Source organism: Geotrypetes seraphini, chromosome 3, assembly GCF_902459505.1.
Source record: "Geotrypetes seraphini chromosome 3, aGeoSer1.1, whole genome shotgun sequence".
NCBI classification, from domain to species: domain Eukaryota; kingdom Metazoa; phylum Chordata; class Amphibia; order Gymnophiona; family Dermophiidae; genus Geotrypetes; species Geotrypetes seraphini.
Genome location: NC_047086.1, coordinates 320,915,727 through 320,936,679, shown reverse-complemented (window position 1 = coordinate 320,936,679; position 20,953 = coordinate 320,915,727). Strand labels below are relative to the sequence as shown.

The 20,953-nt window shown below is 42.6% G+C and overlaps 1 protein-coding gene across 6 annotated transcripts in view; it reads right to left on the bottom strand.

Moving 5' to 3' along the window:
* Positions 1-20,953, bottom strand: part of ABHD12 (abhydrolase domain containing 12, lysophospholipase) — a 214,640-nt gene that overhangs the window by 47,468 nt on the left and 146,219 nt on the right. For all 6 annotated transcript variants that reach the window (XM_033936457.1, XM_033936454.1, XM_033936455.1 and 3 more), the window contains one exon: positions 5,441-5,570. In XM_033936457.1, coding sequence (XP_033792348.1) covers positions 5,441-5,570 — 130 coding nt within the window. The remainder of the gene's footprint in view (positions 1-5,440; positions 5,571-20,953) is intronic.

The window sequence follows — 20,953 nt, the reverse complement described above, 5'->3', positions numbered from 1 at the left end:
TCCAGTAATTTAAAACCCGAGGAAGGTGCTGAGCGGACTTTTACAGTCTGCATCCCACAATGATGTGATGGTTTGGACAGGCTGGAGGGAGCTTCGATGGCAACTATAGTAGTTGGAACCCAAGATTTCGAGTGTCAACAGTAACTTCTACAGTCTAGCACCCAGTAGTATCAAAGAAAAAAAGACAATTCATTTTAAGCATGAATTTATAATGAGCGTAACTGCTGGGCAGACTGGATGGACCATTCTGGTGTTTATCTGCCATCATTTACTATATTATGTAATCATTTACTATATTATATTACTATGTAAAAAAATTTCAGTTCACAAAAATAAAAATAACTAATTTCTTAACATTTGGGTGGTTTTTTTGTTAGTTTCACACATTCATTTTAATTCATTTTCTAGTGAATCCTAAATTGATTTAACAAGCAATAACTGAAGAATTAAGGCATGCCAAATTGGTTAGTGCTCATTAAATCAGTTTAACATGCACTAAATTTAAGGTACACTAGCAAATTGAATGTGCAACCCTATTGAGCTATCTGCTTCCTTCTCTCAGTTTCCATGATTCCCCATTTTACTTCCTGCCTTTTTGCATACCTAGTTAGTGTCCAGTAGTCTGCCCCCAGGGATCTTTGTTTTTCTCCACACCTTTGTATGTTTCTTCTTGGCCCAGGTGCACTAAAGTCAGTAATTGCTTTAGCGTCGATCACATTTGACGACCTGAAGCACAAAATGGCTCACCACGTGTTTTTTCCCCTTGATTGCCCATTTTCTGATCTGGCCATGCAAATTAGCTAAAATCCCATACAAACTAGCCAAGCGACTGATGCAATAACACAGCGGTCTCAAACACGTGGCCCGCGGGCCACATGTGGCTCTCCAAGTTTTATTTGCGGCCCACAGTCTGGACTGGATCATTCCCTTCCTTTTGGAGCAGCAGCGGGTCTGGACGGTTCCTTCCGTTCAAAGCCGCGGGTTGGCGGCTCCTTGCGCTAGTCATTCCTGCATCGGAAGCCTCTCTGACATCACAACATCAGAGAGGCTTCAGACGCAGGCGCAGATCTCGCAAGGAGCCGCCACCCGCGGCTTTGAATGGAATGAGCCGGCCAGACACGCTGCTGCTCCAGTGGCGTACCAAGGGGGGGGGACGGTCCGCACAGCTGGTCACCCTCCACTGTTCTTCCTAGAGTGCGGCTCGCGGCACGTCTAAAGCAGGGATGCCCAACTGCTTCCCTTCCCTTCTCACCGATGAAAGAAGAAAAGAAATATTGGATGCACAGTCAGAAGAATAAAGTGCAACCAGAGACTAATGAAATTACCAAACAAAGGTAGGAAAATGATTTTATTTTCAATTTAGTAATAGAAATGTGCCAGTTTGGAGAAAGAAAAGATATTAAACTTTAAATGTGAGTGCTGCAGAAAAAATAGAGTACTTGGAGGGCCGCAGAAAAAATAGTTAATGTCTTATTAAAGAAATGACAATTTTGCATAAGGTAAAACTGTTAAAGGAAAGTTTTATAAACTATAAAGAGTTTAACCTCATGCAAAATTGTCATTTCTTTAATAAGACATTAACTATTTTTCTCTGCGGCCCTCCAAGTACCTACAAATCCAAAATGTGGCCCCGCAAAGGGTTTGAGTTTGAGACCACTGCAATAACATCACTTGGCTATGCACAAAAGAAAAAAAAAAAAAAATTCAGGGGTTTTAGTGATCCAAGAAAGCGACTGGCCAAGACCAGTTGCTTACCTGTCTAACCATAGTTCAGCCCCTTTTTAAAAAAAATCTAATCTAACATTTGTATGTCGCGCAATACCTGCATAGGTTCAAGGGCACATTTTACAGATGCTGTGCATGTTACACACACACAATATCTTCCCATAGAAAAAAAGACCCCCCCTGCCAATGATAGCCCTCCCTGATGTCCCCCCACAATGAACCGGCACCAGGACACCGCCCCCTATGGTAGTGAAAACGGCAGGAGGGATACTCACTACCTCCTGCCAATGGAGGCCCTCCCTGTGCCAGGAAGCCCACCCCTCCAGTGGCAGGAGGGAGTGGGCATCCTTCCTGCCTTTTTTTTTTGGGGGGGGGGGAAGGTTTTGGATGGTTTGGGGGGGTGGCACCTGGTGCAGGGGGTGCCTCTTTTGGCAGGAGGGAGTGGACAGCCCTCCTGCCAATTTTTTATCACGTGGAGAGGAAGGAGATTCAGCAAAGCAGGAGGGAGTGGGCATCCCTCCTGCTGATTTTCGCTGGCGCAGGGTAGGGGGTTGATCCCGGTGCCGGTTCATCGGGGAGGGCTGTCAACGGTGGGAGGGGGGGATTTTTTATGGTGGCAGATATCATGCATATGTAACACACACAGCATCTGTGCCCATTAGAAAAAAGGTTTCCTGTCCCAAACAGCTATCCTGCTCTCATATAAACCCAGTTGCTTCCTCTTAGAAAGCATCTCTTGCTACCTCTGACTCTCTACCAGGGACACTTCTTCTGAACAATGCCCCTTGATAAAGTATAGGCTAACTTCTAGATCTCTCAAGATAGTCTTCAAAGCCACATTGTGAACCTGGCCTAGGACCTCCCACCTAACCCTCATCCCACACATCCCTTGGCTCATATTACATATATAGATCCAGCCACCAATCACCCACAACATCCTCCATCTGTTGACCAGCAAAATCCAACCTAAACAGAACAAAGGTAACAAAATTAAAAATATAATTCCACAGCTCAAATGCTATATCTTAAACTTATAATAATCTTACCCCATCATTAACAAGGACAGATATACTGAGTCAAGAAACTCCCCTCAGAAAAAGTCTCCTAACATAGCCCCCACAATAAAAATCCTATCTATCGCCCTCATAAATGCCAGATCAGTGAATAACAAAGACATCATATTAAATGACCTCCTCACAGATAAAAACTGGGACATATTCCTGATTACTGAAATCTGGCTAAAAGAGAACGAAGGAGTTATACTAGGTATGATATCTCCCTCAGGCTATCAAGTCTTAGCATGCTCCCATACATGCAAAAAAGGGAGTAGAAGCAGCAGCCATTTTCTGTTCATGATCCATGGATTACAGAGAAATGTATATTGATACTAGATCCTGGTATGTGTCACGTTAGGATAAAAACTTGTATTGAAAAATCTCGCACTGTAACTATGGCAAATTGTAACCTGTAAACTCTATGGGCGCCTTTTACTAAGCTGCGATAGCGTTTTTAGCGCACGCAGAATTTTAGCACGCACTAAACCCGCGCTACGCAGCTAGAACTAATGCCAGCTCAATGCTGGCGTTAGCGTCTAGCGCGTGCGCTAAGTGCGCACTAAAACCGCTATCCCAGCTTAGTAAAAGGAGCCCTATATTGTTTGTTGGTATTAGACCCCTAGTTTGTATCGAGTTAGGATACACAACCTTGTATCGTAAACTTGTACTTTAATTATGTTAAACTGTAATCTGTTAACTTTATATTATGTATGTTTAACCTGTAACCTGTTCTGAGCTCTTTGGGGAAAATGGGATAGAAAAAGAATTAAATAAATAAATAAAACAAGTGGAGACTAGATTCTATAACAGCTTCCTCAATTTACTCTCCGATTACTCTTTGCTATGACTAGGCTGGACTCTCGAATAGTTCTGTAATTGTCTAAATGTGACCTAATTGTTGTCATGACTATTCTGTTCTTAAATTGATTGTGATTCTGAGCTTCTGGGAAAACGGGATAAAAATTGAAATAAATAAATAAGGTGTAAAACAATGGGTCAAGATTCCATTAAATGTACTATGCTGTGAACCACATCATTTAAAGTTAAGAGGATATCCTTGTGGATTCTTTTCTAGAGGCTACTATCATTTCCATCTCCTGGAAGACTGAGTGATACTATCATGTAATGATGCACCAGCATTACTTCCTAGCACCCTTCAATGATTTAAGCCCTTGGCTGCCTGAGGATCTCAGCAAGCACAGCACAAGTCCTTACGAACATGCTCCTACTTGGGCAACCCCCTTGCTTGCCAATTGGGTTCCCACTTGCTCTGGGCATCTTCCTGGTCCTTGAGCTATCCCCTCTTTTCTCCTACGATTTCTGGGGATACAGATCTCACCATAACCTAAATTCAGAGTTTCCAGAAAGTGCAGGTTGAGAAAATATCCATGGAGAGGAATCAAAATGGTTGATAGTGTCCAAAAAGCTATTTTCAGTAGCTGCGGCTAGTGATTTTTACATGGCTACTCCTACCCACAGCAATGACAGCTCTGGAGCATCTCCAGTAATGGCTTTGTATTGAAGAGCAGGAGAATATTTCTCTGTGGTATTGGCATGAATATTTGTCAGCCTTGCAATCTGGGCAGCTGAAAGCTACTTAAGTAGAAGCTTGTTGTGAATTAGGAATAGGGGTTAATTCAGAGGGCACCTAAAGACGAATTTATAGCTGTCCCTAGGGTTGCATCTTCTCCCCTGCTTCAGGCACCAGCCTAAACCAAGCCCCTCCATGAACGTTTCTTTGGGGAAAATTTGGTCAGTGGTTTTGCAAATGGAAAGTTCATTAATTGGCTATGTCCCAGTTTTGCCTATTTCTCCCCCCCCCCCCAAAGACCTTCATCAAATTAACAGAGCATGAAAGATCACAAAGATCAAGCTTTCTGTGGCTATGCTGTAGAATTTGTGTACCTTGCTGATTAAGGACAGTTTGTGTTATAGAGCAGATTCCCCAGACAAGCCTGATAAAGCCACTGGATATGTTGTAGTAGTACTTTTCTGAAATTCTGGAACATCTGGAGAAAGATTTTCCCCGATAACAAGCTTTTTGCCTCCAAACCTTGTGATATCAGGAAGTTGGAGGCTGGGTTGAAGGGGGCTCCCTATGACTTGAGATGCTTCTGCATTACTAGACTCTTCACTGAAGCCAAGGTGCCTACATGTATATAGCTAGTGACTTGTGGTGCAGCTTGATAAGGACTGGGTCCCTCAGATATATACCTCCATCAAAAGATCATTGCTTAAGAGTGACACCTAGTGGCCAGCTTCAGGGCCTGTGATTAGGAGCTTCTGGGAGGGGTCCCAGTTCATGGCCTCTGACTGTTGTTGCAATGACCAGACCAAATGTAATGGAGAAAATATAAAATTGGGGTAAAATCCTGGGGAAGCTGTGAAAGGAGGTTCAGGGTGCCAGATCCCAGCCCTGGTTTTGAGTGAACTAGAAATATAAAAGAGCAAAAGGAAAATTGCAGTGTATAAAGAGAATGCTTTTCAGTAAGTGTATCAAATGTAATATTCAAGAATATATATAATGACAGTGTTACATTCCATGATTAATAACCTGCATTATTATATTGTTATAAAAGATTACAACAGTATGAATAAACATCTGAAACATTATTTTCTCAGTTAAGTCTTATTTAATCTTGGATCCAATCAGATCTTACCCAGTGCCTAATGAGTGACCCCAAATATAAACTGGATTATCACCGCTCCGTGCTTTTATCCAGTCAAAGACATGGAGGGCATCATATGTCATGCCACTTTCTGATGGAGTTCCTATTGAATCTCCCCAGCCTGTAATACAAAAAAAAAAATTTGTTCAAGTTTTATAGTTATGCCATTTATCAACACATTTCTCCATTCCACGTGTTTTCTTAAAATACTATTGCTAAAACTGAAAGGCACTCAAAAAAACACACAAGTACAGGAGGCCTTCGGGTTAAGAACAGGTTCCATTTTTTAAACTGCTCTTAAGTTGAATTTGTATGTAGCTCGGATCCTAGTATTCTTCCCACCTTTGCCACCTTCTTGAGGCCTCTCTTGCATCCCTTTCTATCCACTACCACATCCAACATTACTCCCTCTCATCTCTCTCTTCCCCATGTATCTCTACCTCATTCCTCTCCCACCACCATATCAAAAAAAATTCTCTCTCCCTCCCTATGCCCAACAATTCTCCTCCTTCTTCATCTCCCCATGTGCACCATCTCTCTTTCCCTCTCTCAGACACCCAATTCTCCTTTTCTATTCCCTCCCTCACCTCAGCATCTCTTTTCCTCACTCCCTTCATTCTTCCATCCTATGGTTCATGCTCCCCTCCCTCCATTATGTGTCCCAAGTTCATGCCCCCTCCCTCCATCATTCATCTGAAGTTTGTGCTCCCTCCCTCCTGAGTCCCAACATGCCCCTCTCCCTCCCTCCATTCTGTGCCTCAAGTACTTGCCTTCCTCTGGCAGGTGTTTACCTTCTGGCCGGCTCCATCTTCCTTCTTGCCACAATCGTTTCTCTGCACAAAGCCGTAGGCAAAGGCTCCTATGTGCGTCCCGTGGCTGAGCCGGAAGCTTTCCCTCTGACGGGGGGAGAAGCTTCCTCCAACATCAGAAGGAAGGCTTCTGGCTCAGCTATGGGATGTGCGTAGGAGCCTTTGCCTACGGCTTTGTGCAGAGAAACGACTGCGGCAGGAAGGAGGGAGCCGACCAAAAGATAAACACCCACCAGAGGAAGGCACGTACTTGAGGAACAGAATGGAGGGAGGGAGAGAGAGGGGTGCGTTGGGACTCAGGAGGAAGAGGGACACATTGGAACTTGGGAAGGAGGGAGAGGGGTGCGTTAAGACACTGAAGGTAGAACAGGACCCCGTTCATAAGTACGAGTCCAACGTAATTTGGATGTTCGTAAAATGGGGACTGATTGTATTTCTGTGGAGATTTTTCACTGTACAATAGTTGTTTACAGTATATGCCAAACATTAGAACAGTATATGCCAGCATGTAAACATTAGAACAACAAATACTTTGATAATTTCTGGAAACAAAATATAGAAATATTAACAATAATCATGTAAAATATACTTATTTCACACAAATGTAATTCCCATCTTTTTTGAAAATATAAAATCTAGCTAGAACTTAACACAGATTTTCATGTCATAAAAATGGTTTCTAAAAATCTAAAAACCTTGTGTCAGCCTAACTGCTTTAGAAATCTCATTCCAGAAGTGTGTTGAAGGCAAAAATAGGCTACCAACACAGCTACTAAAAAGCAGATAATATAATTCAAAATATGTTATAGTCTACAGCAGTGTTTCCCAAGTCAGTACTGGAGTACCTCCTTGCCAGTCAGGTTTTCAATGAATATTCATGAAAGATGTACATACAATGGGAGCAGTGTATGCAAATTGATCTCGTGCATATTCATTGTGGCTATCCTGAAAACCTGATTGGCAAGGGGGTACTCCAGGACAGACTTGGGAAATATTGGTTTACAATATAGCCAGATACTACTGTGGAATACAAGCATGAACCAGTACCAACACACCTACCACATTGCACCACTATAGACCTTGTGTAACTGTAGTCATGTAGAGGTGGCAGAGACATGTGTATCTTACAGTATTCTGTAGCTTACGCACTTAAGTGGAAGCCCTGTCCATATACTACCCATGTGTATGCCCCATGCCATTTATATGCACTCTTACAGCACTTAGACACCCTGCAAGAACGTTTACAGGTAAGTGTACATTTACACATTAAAGCACTGATGCTATAAATGGGGCCTACCAGTAGGTGCCTAGATCAGAGTGCCTACCAAGTTAGCCACCTAACTTTTAGACTGGTTTAATTGGCATGGTAATTGAAAGCACCATTAAAAACAGATTACAAAACAATTTTTTTTAAAATTAATTTTCAGATAGGACCCATGTACCCAAAAAGTGGGCATAGTTAGAGGGCGGAGTTTGGGCATCGATATTAGGTGCTGGTAAATTAGGTCAAGAAAACCCTGGCCTAATATACTGGCACCTAACATTATGATGCCTACTGGTACCTAAATCGAGTTTAAGGCACCTTGGCCAATCTACCAACGGAGTCTAAATTTGATTGGCATGCAGAAGGCACCATTTTTTCTAGGTTCTTACTAATTTAGGTGCCGTTTATAGACTCAGACCCTAAGTGCCAGTATTCTCTAAAGTTATGCATACTAAAAGGTATATGAAACTTCTTGATGACATATGAGTATGAAAGAAATGTGGTTGTCCTTGGGAAAGTCATTTAACCTTCCACTGTCTCAGTTAAAAACCTAAATTGAGAACCCTCCAGGAACAGAAAAATACTTGCTGTACCTGAATGTATATTGCTTCAATATATGCTGCCTGCAAGCCCAAAAGCTAAGGAAAAACAAATAAAAAATAAATATAACAGCGGGTGACCAGTTATAGAATTACCCTTATATTAACACTTAGCCTCGGGTCAACGATCAGTCAAGGTCATTAAGACCAGCCAGTAACACATCCTTCACTGTGATTTGTCACATCATTAGCCCCTCAACTGAGTCAAGGAAACAGTTATCTAAATGCTCTTCTCAGAGGCATTGGTTTCTCAATTCATTGATATCTACTATAAACCCTGTACTGAATGATAAATCAATTCCTTTACAATCTATGGTGCATAATCTGGTTTTATGTTTAGACTTCTTTGGATGGGCGCTCACAAGTGAATCATCTGATGAGTTCAGTAGTTGTACAATTACAACAGATTTGATCATTGCAACATGTTTTCATTCAAGACTAGATGGTAAATGTTTATTTATTTATTTTGGTATTGCAAAATCATCTTTGTCCCATAGGTGTGAAGACTGCTGCTAGAATTGAATTTAAGATCCTGTGTTTAGCTTTTAAAATTTTATAAGGAGAATGTTGTTCTTATATTTCTGATTTTATTATGTTACGAGCATATTGCATCTCTACTTGAACTATTCACCTGAATAAATTAGAATTAACTTCTTTTTTATTAAATTAGAACATCCTCTTTTAAAAACCAACTTTTTAATTTAGCTATCCCTTCTTTGTAGAAATCTTTGCCCATTTTAATTAGATGTGAGGCAAATTACTTAAAATTACTACTACAACAACTACTACTACTACTATTTATTATTTCTATAGAGCTACCAAATGCACACAGCGCTGTACATTAAACACACAAAAGATGGTCCCTGCTCAAAAGAGCTTACAATCTAATTATAAAAGACACACTGACCAAAATGGTGAGTCACTATATGTTGCTCATGTAGGGAAATGCAAGGGAGAAGAAGTAGAGAGGGTAGGGGGGGCTACAGAGGAAATGACAAGCAAATGTGGTACTTTACAAATTGGTAGGGTTAAGACTTAAATGCAGTTAAAAAAAAATAAAAAATGGGACTTCAGCCTGGATTTGAATACGGTTAGAAATGAAGCCTGACGCACCGAGTCAGGGAGGTTGTTCTTTTCCTTTCCTGATAATTCCACAATGAGGCTCATTTTCAAAAGAGAAAAATAGTCCAAAAATGGCATAAAGTAGAATTTGTAGCAAAAACAACTCAGATGTGTAAAAATCAATAATGTTAGAATATACACTTTCACCAAAACAATATGATAAATGTCGCAAAAAAAGTGAACAGTACTGCTACAGTTTCAATAAAGGGAGTTTCAAATGAATGGAGGAAAAAGCCTCAGACTGGAACCCTTCCCCCACCACAATGGTGGTCCAAGGTGGTTGGATCATGAGATGCGGTTTAGCGTCCTGTTTAAAGTTCGATCGGATCGTTTTTACACCCTGAGGCAGCAGATATGTGAAACGCTGGCCACCGTCGGTGTACCGATCAACTGAGAAGATAAGTGGACATTTCCTCTATCTTTTTGCACGAAACAGCCCTGCTTTAAGTTTACATATTGTGGGAGCAAGATTGGAGGTTTTTTGCCAGTGAGGTGTTCACCCAACCACCTTGGACCACCATTGTGGTGGTGGAAGGGTTCCAGTCTGAGGCTTTTTCCTCCATTCATTTGAAACTCCCTTTATTGAAACTGTAGCAGTACTGTTCACTTTTTTTGCGACATTTATCATATTGTTTTGGTGAAAGTGTATATTCTAACAATAAAGTAGAATTTGGACATTTTTCTTACTGAAACGTCCAAGTCATTATTTTCACAACTCGTATTTTAGATGTCTTTCCAGGCTGGGTGTCCCCTATTTGTCTAAATTCAACAGAACTGTGATGAAATTCAATAGGAGAAAATATTTTTTCGCTCAGAATAATTAAGCTCTGGAACACGTTGCCAGAGGATGTAGTAAGAGCGGTTAATGTAGCTGGCTTTAAAAACAGGTTTGAACAAGTTCCTGGAGGAAAAGTCCATAGTCTGCTGTTGAGACAGACACAGGGAAGCCACTGCCTGCCCTGGATCAGTGGAATGGAATGCTGCTACTATTTGGTTTTTTGTCAGGTACTTGTGACTTGGATAGGCCTCCATGAAGACAGGATACTTGGCTAGATAGACCATTGGTCTGACCAGTAAGGCTATTCTTATGTTCTTATGAAAAGGCATGTCTTGGCTGGGCTCAGGACATGGGTGTTTTGCAGTAATAATGGAACATTTAACAAAACGTCCAGGGCAACATTTATACATTTGGGGTTAGACCTGTTTTAAAAATGAATAAGGTGTTCAAACTGACCAGATGACCACTGCTGGCATTAAGGCATGATCCTCCCCCCTTATTCCCCCAGTGTTCACCGACCCCCTCCCACCACCCAAAGATGTGAAATAAAACAGTACTGTATAGTCCAGCCTGTTATTACAGCTTCAGATGGCCACACAGACACAGCTCAGCAGAGCAGGGGGGGTGCTTTAAGGCAGTGCTTTTCAACCTTTTTTGGGCAAAGGCACACTTGTTTCATGAAAAAAATCACGAGGCACACCACCATTAGAAAATGTTAAAAAATTTAACTCTGTGCCTATATTGACTATATATAAAGTAATTCTCTTGAATAGGAATCAAATAAACACAAAGAAAGTATTTTATAATTACTTTATTATGAAATATTAAGTAAACAGAATAGTGAAAAATTATAAAATACTTTATTCAGTGCGAAACCTGGGCCTGTTTGGCTGAACACAAAGCTGATATTCTGGCTGGAATCGAAGAAAGACACACACGTAGCTCTTCGTCAACAGCTCTCAGTCTCTCTCTGTATTTGGTTTTTATAGCATACAAAAATAGACAAATATACCCTCCATCCTTTTTATTAAACCACAATAGCAGTTTTTAGCGCAGGGAGCTGCGCTGAATGCCCAGCGCTGCTCTTGACGCTCATAGGCTCCCTGCACTAAAAACCACTATTGCGGTTTAGTAAAAGGTGACCATATTGTAAAATATAGACAGCAGATATAAATTCAGAACTGTGCATAGTAAGTGAAGGGAAGTTTTCATCTCTGGGAATTTACCCAGTTAACTATTAAGTTATTTGGGCAAATTCCTTTGAAAACTGTGGTAATACTGCCTCCACTTTGCTAAATTTAAAATAAAATCATTTTTCCTACCTTGTCTGGTGATTTCTGGTTGCACTTTCTTCTTCTGACTGTGCATCCAATCTTTCTTCCCTTCTATCAGCCTGTATGCTTTCTCTCCTCCACACCTCATTCCCTCCCCCAACTTTTTCTTCCTCTCTCCCTGACCTTTCTTTCTTTTTTTCTGTTTCTCTTCTTTCCTTCTGTTTCCCTGCCTGCCCCCTTTCTTTCTTTCTCCCTGCCGTTCCCCAAGCCACTGCCACTGCCGCTGCCATCGGGGAACAGGACCCACCAATGGATAACAGGCCCCAAAGCCGACGCATGCTCTCCCTGACGTCAATTCTGCAATCGGAGAGGAAGTTCCGCCCAGCCAGGCAGCGATTGGCTGGCCCGAACTTCCTCTCTGACTGCAGAATTGACGTCGGGGAGAAGAAGACTTATCGGCTCGATAGATTAGATCGCCAAGACAAAGTGAGTCCTGGGTGATCGACTCACTTTGCCTTGGCGAGCTACTGGCGCCCCTGCCTCGGGCACCCTGTCAGCTCCGGGCCCCTGAATGCAGGACTGGTAGTACTGCCCTGATGGCGGCCCTGCGGCACACCAGGCAACATCTCGCGGCACACTAGTGTGCCGCGGAACAGCGGTTGAAAAACACTGCTTTAAGGAGTACTGCAGTGAGTATCACATTATAAAGTCCAAGTACACGTTTCACCATAACCTGCTTATGTTGTATGGTGAGCCCTCCAAACCCACCTAAAATCTACTGTACCTCCATAAAGATGACACCCGCAGGTATAAGGGCTATTGTTGTGATGTACAGGTGGGTACAGTTAAGTTTTGGGTGAGTTTTGGAGGGCTTATCATACAATATAAGCAGTTTATGATGAAATGTCTGCCTAGGACTTTTTAATGTGCCATGAAGTGCAATACCCCTTAGAGTGCCCCTCTACTCAGATGTCTGTGCTCAGTTTGCTAAGAACGCTGGCTGTTTGTATATCCCAATAGCTTATTTGTTTGCATTTTTCATTTGGGATTTTTCCTATCTGAAAATGACCAAAAAAGATAGATGCACTAAGGGCAAACACATCTAAATAGGTAATTTTCAGGAAAAGATGTCCATTTTTGAAACTGCAGGATGTCTATTTTCTCTACTGGATTTTTGGACTTCTTTCCAAGATGTCCAAACTCAGACATTTTATCGAAAATGCCCCTCCAAATCATTTTTGCACACAATATTTGAGATGCCGTCACAGCATGGTCTGATACTAATAACAAACTTCCCATTTATGTATGGATATTTAAGGTAAGTTTTCTGCCTTGGTATATAAGATTGAAGTGTCTTTGGAAAGAGCAAAAGCCAAAGTTCTCCTGAGAACCTTATTTACTGAAAAACATTGATACAGTTGAAAAAATGAACAAATGAAGTAGTCCTGCATACCGAGTCTTCTCAGCTGAGTCAATGAAATCATTATCTAAATGCTCTCCTTAGAGGCATTCCTCTCATAATTGAAATTTAAATCCTGTACTGGATGATAAATCAATTACTTTACAATCAGGAGCTGTAAAAATGGCTAATGCTAGGGTCTGTGCTGGGACCTCTGCTTTTTAACATATTTAACAGTGATCTAGAGATGGGAATAACTAGTGAGATAATTAAATTTGCCGATGACACAAAGTTGTTAAATCGCAAGAGGACCTTGTGAGACTGGGCGTCAAAATAGCAGATAATGTTTAATGTAAGCAAGTGTAAAGTGATGCATGTGGGAACGAAGAACCCGAATTATAGTTATGTAATGCAGGGTTCCATGTCAGGAGTCACTGCTCAGGAAAAGGATCTAAGTGCCATCATTGAGGATACATTGAAACCCTCAGCTCAGTGTGAAGAGAGCAGAGGCCAGCGTGAGCAGCGGGTGGAAGATACTACTTGCACCCGTGAATATTTCAAGAGGTACGAGGGGGGCACTCAAGCGGTAGGGAAGAGTGAGGAGTACATGGTGCAGCGATGCCAGGCGTCACTGCCCCAGATGCCAACCTCCCTATACCACTGGATATTGTATCCCACTCTGACATTGAAGGGTGTTTATCAAAACATTTAAACTATAAAACTATTAAACCATGCTACCTTTGAAATGTTCTTGATCATATAAACCCAGAGTTGTCCCTGGAAGGCAAGATTACCAGACAGAAACTGACCTTATTTGGACATGGGATGAGGGTGAATTCACTAGAAAAGGAGGTGCTACTCAGAATGGTTAGTGGGAAAAAGGAAGTAGGAGCGACCAAAGGCCCACTGGCTGGATACTATCAAGAATGACTCGGGAATGAACATCAAGCAATTGAAAGAAGCTGTGGAAAATAGGGAAGCATGTTGAGGACTGACCTACAAGTATCCAAGGGTCAGGTTCGACTGAATGGATAGTAGTAGTATCTTTAAAATGCTGTGAAGGTATTTTTGACCTGGATTGGCCACTGTTAGAAACAAGATACTGGACTAAGGGCTAGATTCACTAAGCCCACCGATCAAGTCCCAACCACTTAGCGATCCCTTTGTGACCCGATTTTTCTCTGACCTGATTCACTAACCTCTGTCCTGATCATCCTCCGATCCGCACGTGCAAATGAGGGGGGAACGGCATTCAAATGTAGGTAGGCAGCGATTCACTAAAAAAAAAAAAAAGAGGGACACCGACTGGGCTGACTGCTGAGGACCAGTCGCTCAGGTCCTTTCCGATTGCTCTGCCTTCTGCTGCCCTGCTCTCTGCTCTGCTTCTTTGCCCTGACTCTTCTGCTCTTCCCTGCAGTGCAAGCCGTGGTTTTAACCCACGGGTTAAAACCACGGGCTCGCAAAGTAAAAAAAAAGTAAAAGTAAAGTAAAGCAAGTTCCTCCCAACTAAAAAACCCCCACAAAAAAACGTTTCAAGCGCGGTGAGCATGCGCAGACCATCTACAGGCAAAGTAGATTGCGCATGCGTCGGGATTGCTGGAGAGCAATCCGGGTGGTCGGTTGGGGGCATGATTCCAAACGCTCTCATTTGCATGAGGGCGCTTCATGAATCAGCCCCCCCGGCCATGGATCAGATCGCTCACGGATCAGATCAGATCCATGGCCTTAGTGAATCTAGCCCTAAATGTACCTTTGGTCTGATCTGGTATGCTTATGTACTCATTACTTTTAAAGTGTCCTTTCTGCCTCTTACTCACAGAAAATTTTCACAACAGATAAGAAGCACTGCAGCTTAACAAATACTGACATTTTTTGAATGTTCTGCAGGGATATCTGATTTTTAAGTGCCATAGTTTAGTCCCCCCCCCCAAGCAGAATTATAGCAATTTTTCAAAAGCTATGAAATTCTTATTTTCTTAAGCTGCAGTAATGAAACATCTTTCACTATTTTGCCCAGGTCCTTTGTGGCAAACAGATCAAGCAAATGTGCAATTTTAGCAATTCAGCAGGAAGTCAGCACAAAACGTACTAAATCACAAGCTCATTTTGCAGAAAAAACTGCCTTATTTTCATAGAGAGGAACTGAAATCGGGAAAACACAACATAAACTAAACCAGGGATCTCAAAGTCCCTCCTTGAGGGCCGCAATCCAGTCGGGTTTTCATGATTTCCCCCAATGAATATGCATTGAAAGCAGAGCATGCACATAGATCTCATGCATATTCATTGGGGAAATCATGAAAACCCGACTGGATTGCGGCCCTCAAGGAGGGACTTTGAGATCCCTGAGCTAAACAGATACAAGAAAAAAAAAATGTACTGTGAACTACAGAAAAGAAGAAAATAAGATACTGACAGACTGCCAGTTACCAATTAACAAGACAAAGGTGGTATGGCAACCAGTGGCGTGCGGTGACCTTTACAGCAGGGGATTCGGTAAATGAGCTAAACCGGGGTTACCAGCCTTGGCCCTGGCTGAGTCAGGTTTTCAGGATTTCCACAATGAATATGCATGAGATCTATTTGCATACAATGGAGGTGGTATTTGCAATCTCATGCATATTTATTGGAGAATTCCTGAAAACCCAACTAGACGGACTCTCCTATGCTAAACATTAGTGCAATATGTGCCCTTATCGGGTTAATGTGCTCACTGTTTGTGCTGAACGATGTCACGTTTTGGTGTCTTTCTAAGAGTCATTTATAACATTTGCTACTTCTTCTTTTGACTTCTGTGTTGATATGAAGAAACAGTTTCAGTGTCACTACCTTTCCAAAATCTATCCTTCAGAGTTATACAAAGACTGACATAATGTGGTGTGACAATGTGGTGTAGAACTGCAGATTCCATCAAAAAATTACTTTGAGCAATACAGACTTTGTGATATTTTCAGGCTGAAGTAGCAAGTTATTGTAGACCAAGAGGCAAAAGAACGAACAGCAGACACATGACCTCCAAGATACATTCATGCAACAAAATAAAATAAGCTTTGCCTTGTCGCCCATTCCTTCTTCAGGTCATACTCAAACAGGAGTGACAGTAGACAATGTAAAGTCATTGTCACTATGAGCCAAAGCGATGGTACATCCATGAAAAAAGTCCTCAACACTGGAAACAGAACCAGTTAACAAAATATCAATGTATAACACCCCCCGATCAGCAAAAAGAGGGGTTCAGCAGCCCCAACATATCACCTCTCACTCCCAGAGAAAATGGCAGCTCCATTACATCATCTCTCAAATGGCAGGCGATAGGTTGGGACTGCCAAACCTCTCTTGTTTCACAGTTAGTGGCACCAGCCTGGACTGCCAATGCAGCACCATATAGAAATATGAAACGGATGTCTCCTCCACACCCCCTTCAATAGACTCACACTTGTCAAAAGCATAGTTGTCCCTACTAACTGACCACCTAAAGGCAAAAAGATAAGTACCGTGGTTAAAAATAGTTGTCGATAAAATGTTTAAGAATTATTTAACTAAAAAGGTTAGAAAAGTATGACCCGGTGAAGATATGGTGCATGAAGCCGGATACAGTGAAACATTTTGAGTTTCGTGGTGGCACCTCTGAGGGTCGGTGAACATTGAAGAAGCTTTTGACAAGTGTGAGTCTATTGAAGGGGGTGTGGAGGAAACATCCGTTTCATATTTCTATATGTACAAATTTACTTGCACAAAAGTTTATAATATAAAGTTATAGTGCTATTCTTCAAATGCAGCACCTTAAGCATGCACAGTTCATGAATGAGAACTGTGCATGTCTGTGGTACCAGTGTCAAGCTGCTGCTGACTACCACCTATTTCTGAGAGGACAGCAGACAGGCTCTGCATTCCTTCAGCCGGCAGGGATTGGGGATCTTTACCATCTGAGGTACTGTTGCCTCCTTCCTCATGCCTTTTTAGCTAAACTACTGGTGGAAATGCTCTATAACACAAAAGCAGAGAGTATAAGACTTTAAAACAAATAATATACGCTGCAGAATCACCACCAAGAGATGAGTATATGCCAACAGAGTGCATGTGCGTAAATGCACGCTCAGTCTGCAACAAGACCTTAACAACAAATAGGCAAGCAGGGATAATATGTATAGTAGAAAGGTGGATACAGGATGAAGACTCCCAGTTCTAACTGATCTTTGCTCATCCGGATACAAAATGATCCATTCACTAAGAAAAAACAGAAGATGTAGGGCCCTCCTCCTAATGTACAAATCATTCCTCACTCTACAAAAACAAAGGACCAAGGATTGGACTACATTGTCCACAACATGAAAAATCAGGAAGGCATGAAAACCATAAAACTGCTCTTAATATACAGACCACCATGTAACTGGAACGCAGTACAAGAAAATCAAACCTGATCTCTCACTATGCCAATAACTACCCCAATCTGGTGGTCGTAGAGGACCTAAATCTACACCTAGAAGTGAAGGACGATCCAAAAGTATGAAACTCACAAAACTTAATAGAACAGCTAGAACTCCCCCACAGGTCCCTACTCACAAAAGGTGGGCACTGTCTAGATTTCAACTTACACTCAGCAAATAGTGCAGATCATAAATTGATAGATCTTGTAGTATGGGAGCCAATTATATGGTCAGATCACCATCTCCTAAACGTTTTCCTAAACATACCCAAGATAATGATACAAACAACAAAAGAAACAAAACATATCCGCATCTGGATTACTGCGTCCAATATTGGTCGCCGTACCTTAAGAAGGATATGGTGTTACTCGAGAAGGTTCAGAGGAGAGCGACACGTCCAATAAAAGGGATGGAAAACCTTTCATACGCTGAGAGATTGGAAAAACTGGGTCTCTTTTCCCTGGAGAAGAGGAGACTTAGAGGGGATATGCTAGAGACTTACAAGATCATGAAGGGCATAGAGAGAGTGGAGAGAGAAAGATTCTTCAAACTTTCAAAGAATAAAAGAACAAGAGGGCATTCGGAAAAGTTGAAAGGGGACAGATTCAAAACGAATGCTAGGAAGTTCTTTTTTACCCAACGTTTGGTGGATACCTGGAATGCGCTTCCAGAGGACGTAATAGGGCAGAGTACGGTACTGGGGTTTAAGAAAGGACTGGACAATTTCCTGCTGGAAAAGGGGATAGAGGGGTATAGATAGAGGATTACTGCACACAGGTCCTGGACCTGTTGGGCCGCCGCATGAGCAGGCTGCTGGGCACGATGAACCTCAGGTCTGACCCAGCAGAGGCATTGCTTATGTTCTTAGGTAGTAAAATACCTACAGAAGAATTCTGGATGGAAATTAATAGAAAAACTAGAGTCAATGAATAGAGACAGACAACGGCATTACATCTTGGAAAAATCTAGCACATACCATTCTAGATAGAATCACACGAATAAATACAAGAACACTAAAATGGCAAAATAATCCATGGTTCACAGAACAGTTAAAGGCTATGAGGAAAGAAGTAAGAAGAGCAGGAACTCAAAGCAGCCATTTTTGAGTGTAGGAAGATCGCTCCTGCCCCATTTCATTGTTAAACCACCAGGCTTTAAAAGTAAGGCTTGGAGAGGTCTGGAAGGCGGAGTGGTTTAGAGACTAATGAATAACTAAATTTGTGAATCCTAAACATGTGAATATGGAGAAAGGAGGGTATTCCAGCCAAGCCGGAACGGAGCTAAACAGCCTGTGCTCCAGCTCCTGATAAATCAGGGATGTGAGCAACTATGCAGGCGATGGCCCCTGAGTTCCAAAAAAATACAAAATCAGGCTGGCTAGCTAGGTGTCACTGAAAGTTGATCCTGCTAGCAACAGACTTCCGCAACAAAAGTCTGCGTCTTCTCCCAGGCAGAAGACCCAACAAGTGGGAACCTCTGGGTACCGAGCCTCCAATGTAACACTAAGAAAATATATCTGAAAATAATGAAACTGCAGAGCAGAAACACTTCTGAGCAACTTGCTTACAGAAAAAAAAACTGAGGGGGCAGGAGCAGCTGCCTGGGAAGGAAGCGGAGTTCAAAGATGATTGATAGCATTCTGCAAGCAGGTTCCGATGCATAACCCTAGCATTCAGGACTACTAGACACATTGCACTAAAAGTACCCAATAGTCACCAGCCAATATGTATACTCTGTGTTGCTTTGGATAGCAACACTGAATATACAGATTCAAGTTAAAAAGTCCCTAGGATTTAACTTAAGCTGGTTACTGTGCTGGCTCCAGATATAGCCCTCAATAGATACCCATGCTAAGCAGCATCTAGGTCGGGGGTCGGCAACCCGCGGCTCCAGAGCCGCATGCGGCTCTTTTCCACCTCTGCTGCGGCTCCGGTAGTGTGTCACGCAGGAATGCAGCTTAAAAGTCCGGCGTCGCGGCGGGAAATAGCCATGCTGAGCAGTGAGCTCAGCACACACAGATGAAAGCCTTGCTTGCTGATTGGTCCGGCGGCCCCGCCCCGCCGTACCAATCAGCAAGCAAGGCTTTCATCTGTGTAGTGCTGAGCTCACTGCTCAGCGTGGCTATTTCCCGCCGCGACGCTGGACTTGTAAGGTGCCTGAAAAAGAAATCATCCTGGCCGGGGTCGGTGTCATGCTCCGGAGATCTACAGCCTTCCTATCTCCCTCTCCCTTCTACCTGCTTCCGGCCACATCCCCTGCTCCGCGGCTCTCTTCGGCAACTCAGCAGCAACGATCGACACAAGCTTCTGGCGTCGGGGCCTACCCTCTGCGAGTCCCGCTTGTTTCAACTTCCTTTTTCCACAAAGGCAGGACTCGTAGAGGGAAGGCCTCGATGTCGGCAGCTTGTCTTGATCACCGCTGCTGACGAGTTGCTGAAGAGAGCCGCGGAGCAGGGGGATGTTGCCAGGTGCAGGTAGAAGGGAGAGGGCCAGATGCAGGACTCGTGGGTGAGGGAGAAGAAGAGAGAGAGAAAGAGAGAGGGGAGGGAAACAAAAGGAAATATTTCATACTGGGCTGGGCCGGAGTGGAGGGAGGGTGGAAAGATTCTGGCTACAGGGTGCATTAACAATGGGAAAGGGGGGAAAGCTGAAAATGGAGATAGTGACACAAAGAAGAGAAAGGGTAAGCAGGACCTACTGAATAAGGATAGAGATACAGAGGGGACATGAAGAGGAGGTGAAATAGAGACATAGAAGTAATACTGAAAAAGTGTGTGTGTGGGGGGGGAGATAAAGACATTGAAAGGGCAAATGGTGAACATGGGGTAAAGACAAGGACAGAGACAAATGAAGATTCTGAAAAAGTGGTGAGATAGGGATACAAGGATGGACACAAAGAAGGGGGATGCTGGAAAATAGGTGGAATGGTAATTCTGACAGACACAGAAGGGAAATGCTGGATCAAGGAGAGATGGGGCTCAGGCTGGATGGAATGAGGAGAAATGCCTTGTTGGCCCGGAACTTCCTCTCCTACGTCAGAATTGACGTCAGGGAGCGGAATGCTGGTCAGCGCAACACTTATGCAGGGAAAGCTTGGGACGGCGGTGGCTTGGGGGCTGTTCCCCGATTGCGGTGGCAGCAAACCGAGTGGCTTGGGGGAGGGCACGGAGACAGAAAGAAGGGGGAACAGGGAGACAGAAAGAAAAAGTTGGGGGAGAGAATGGGGTCTGGAGGAGAGGAAACATACAGGAGGCTGAAAGAAAGGAAGAAAGATTGGATGCACAGTCAGAAGAAGAAAGTGCAACCAGAGACTCATGAAATCACCAAATAGCAAAGGTAGGAAAAATGATTTTATTTTCAATTTAGTGATCCTGTATATAGCATTAAGATAAGAAACAATATATGCAGTGTTAGATTTGTTTTATAATGGTTTTGCGGCTCCAAGTTTTTTTTTCTTTTCGAAAACGGGTCCAAGTGGCTCTTTATGTCTTAAAGGTTGCAGACCCCTGATCTAGGTAGTCTTTTCCCCCTCCGCAAATAGGGATTTGATACAGTCTCAAGAAAAAAGGTAGAAATGAAACACAATCTCCTTCATGGCAGCATTCATATAGATATAGTATTGGGAGAACTCTTCCTTGTTCCCACTTTCCGTTCTCATTCATACATTTTATGTTATATTAGCACTGCTTAATGACTTTCAGAAATGCCACCTGAGACTCATAATATTTATTGTCTTAGGCTTTAAGTGCTGTCTCCTCATCGGGGCATACTACCTAAGCAGTGCTCACTCATTTGATCCTTAAATAAATATGCAATTTAGCTTTAGATGATAT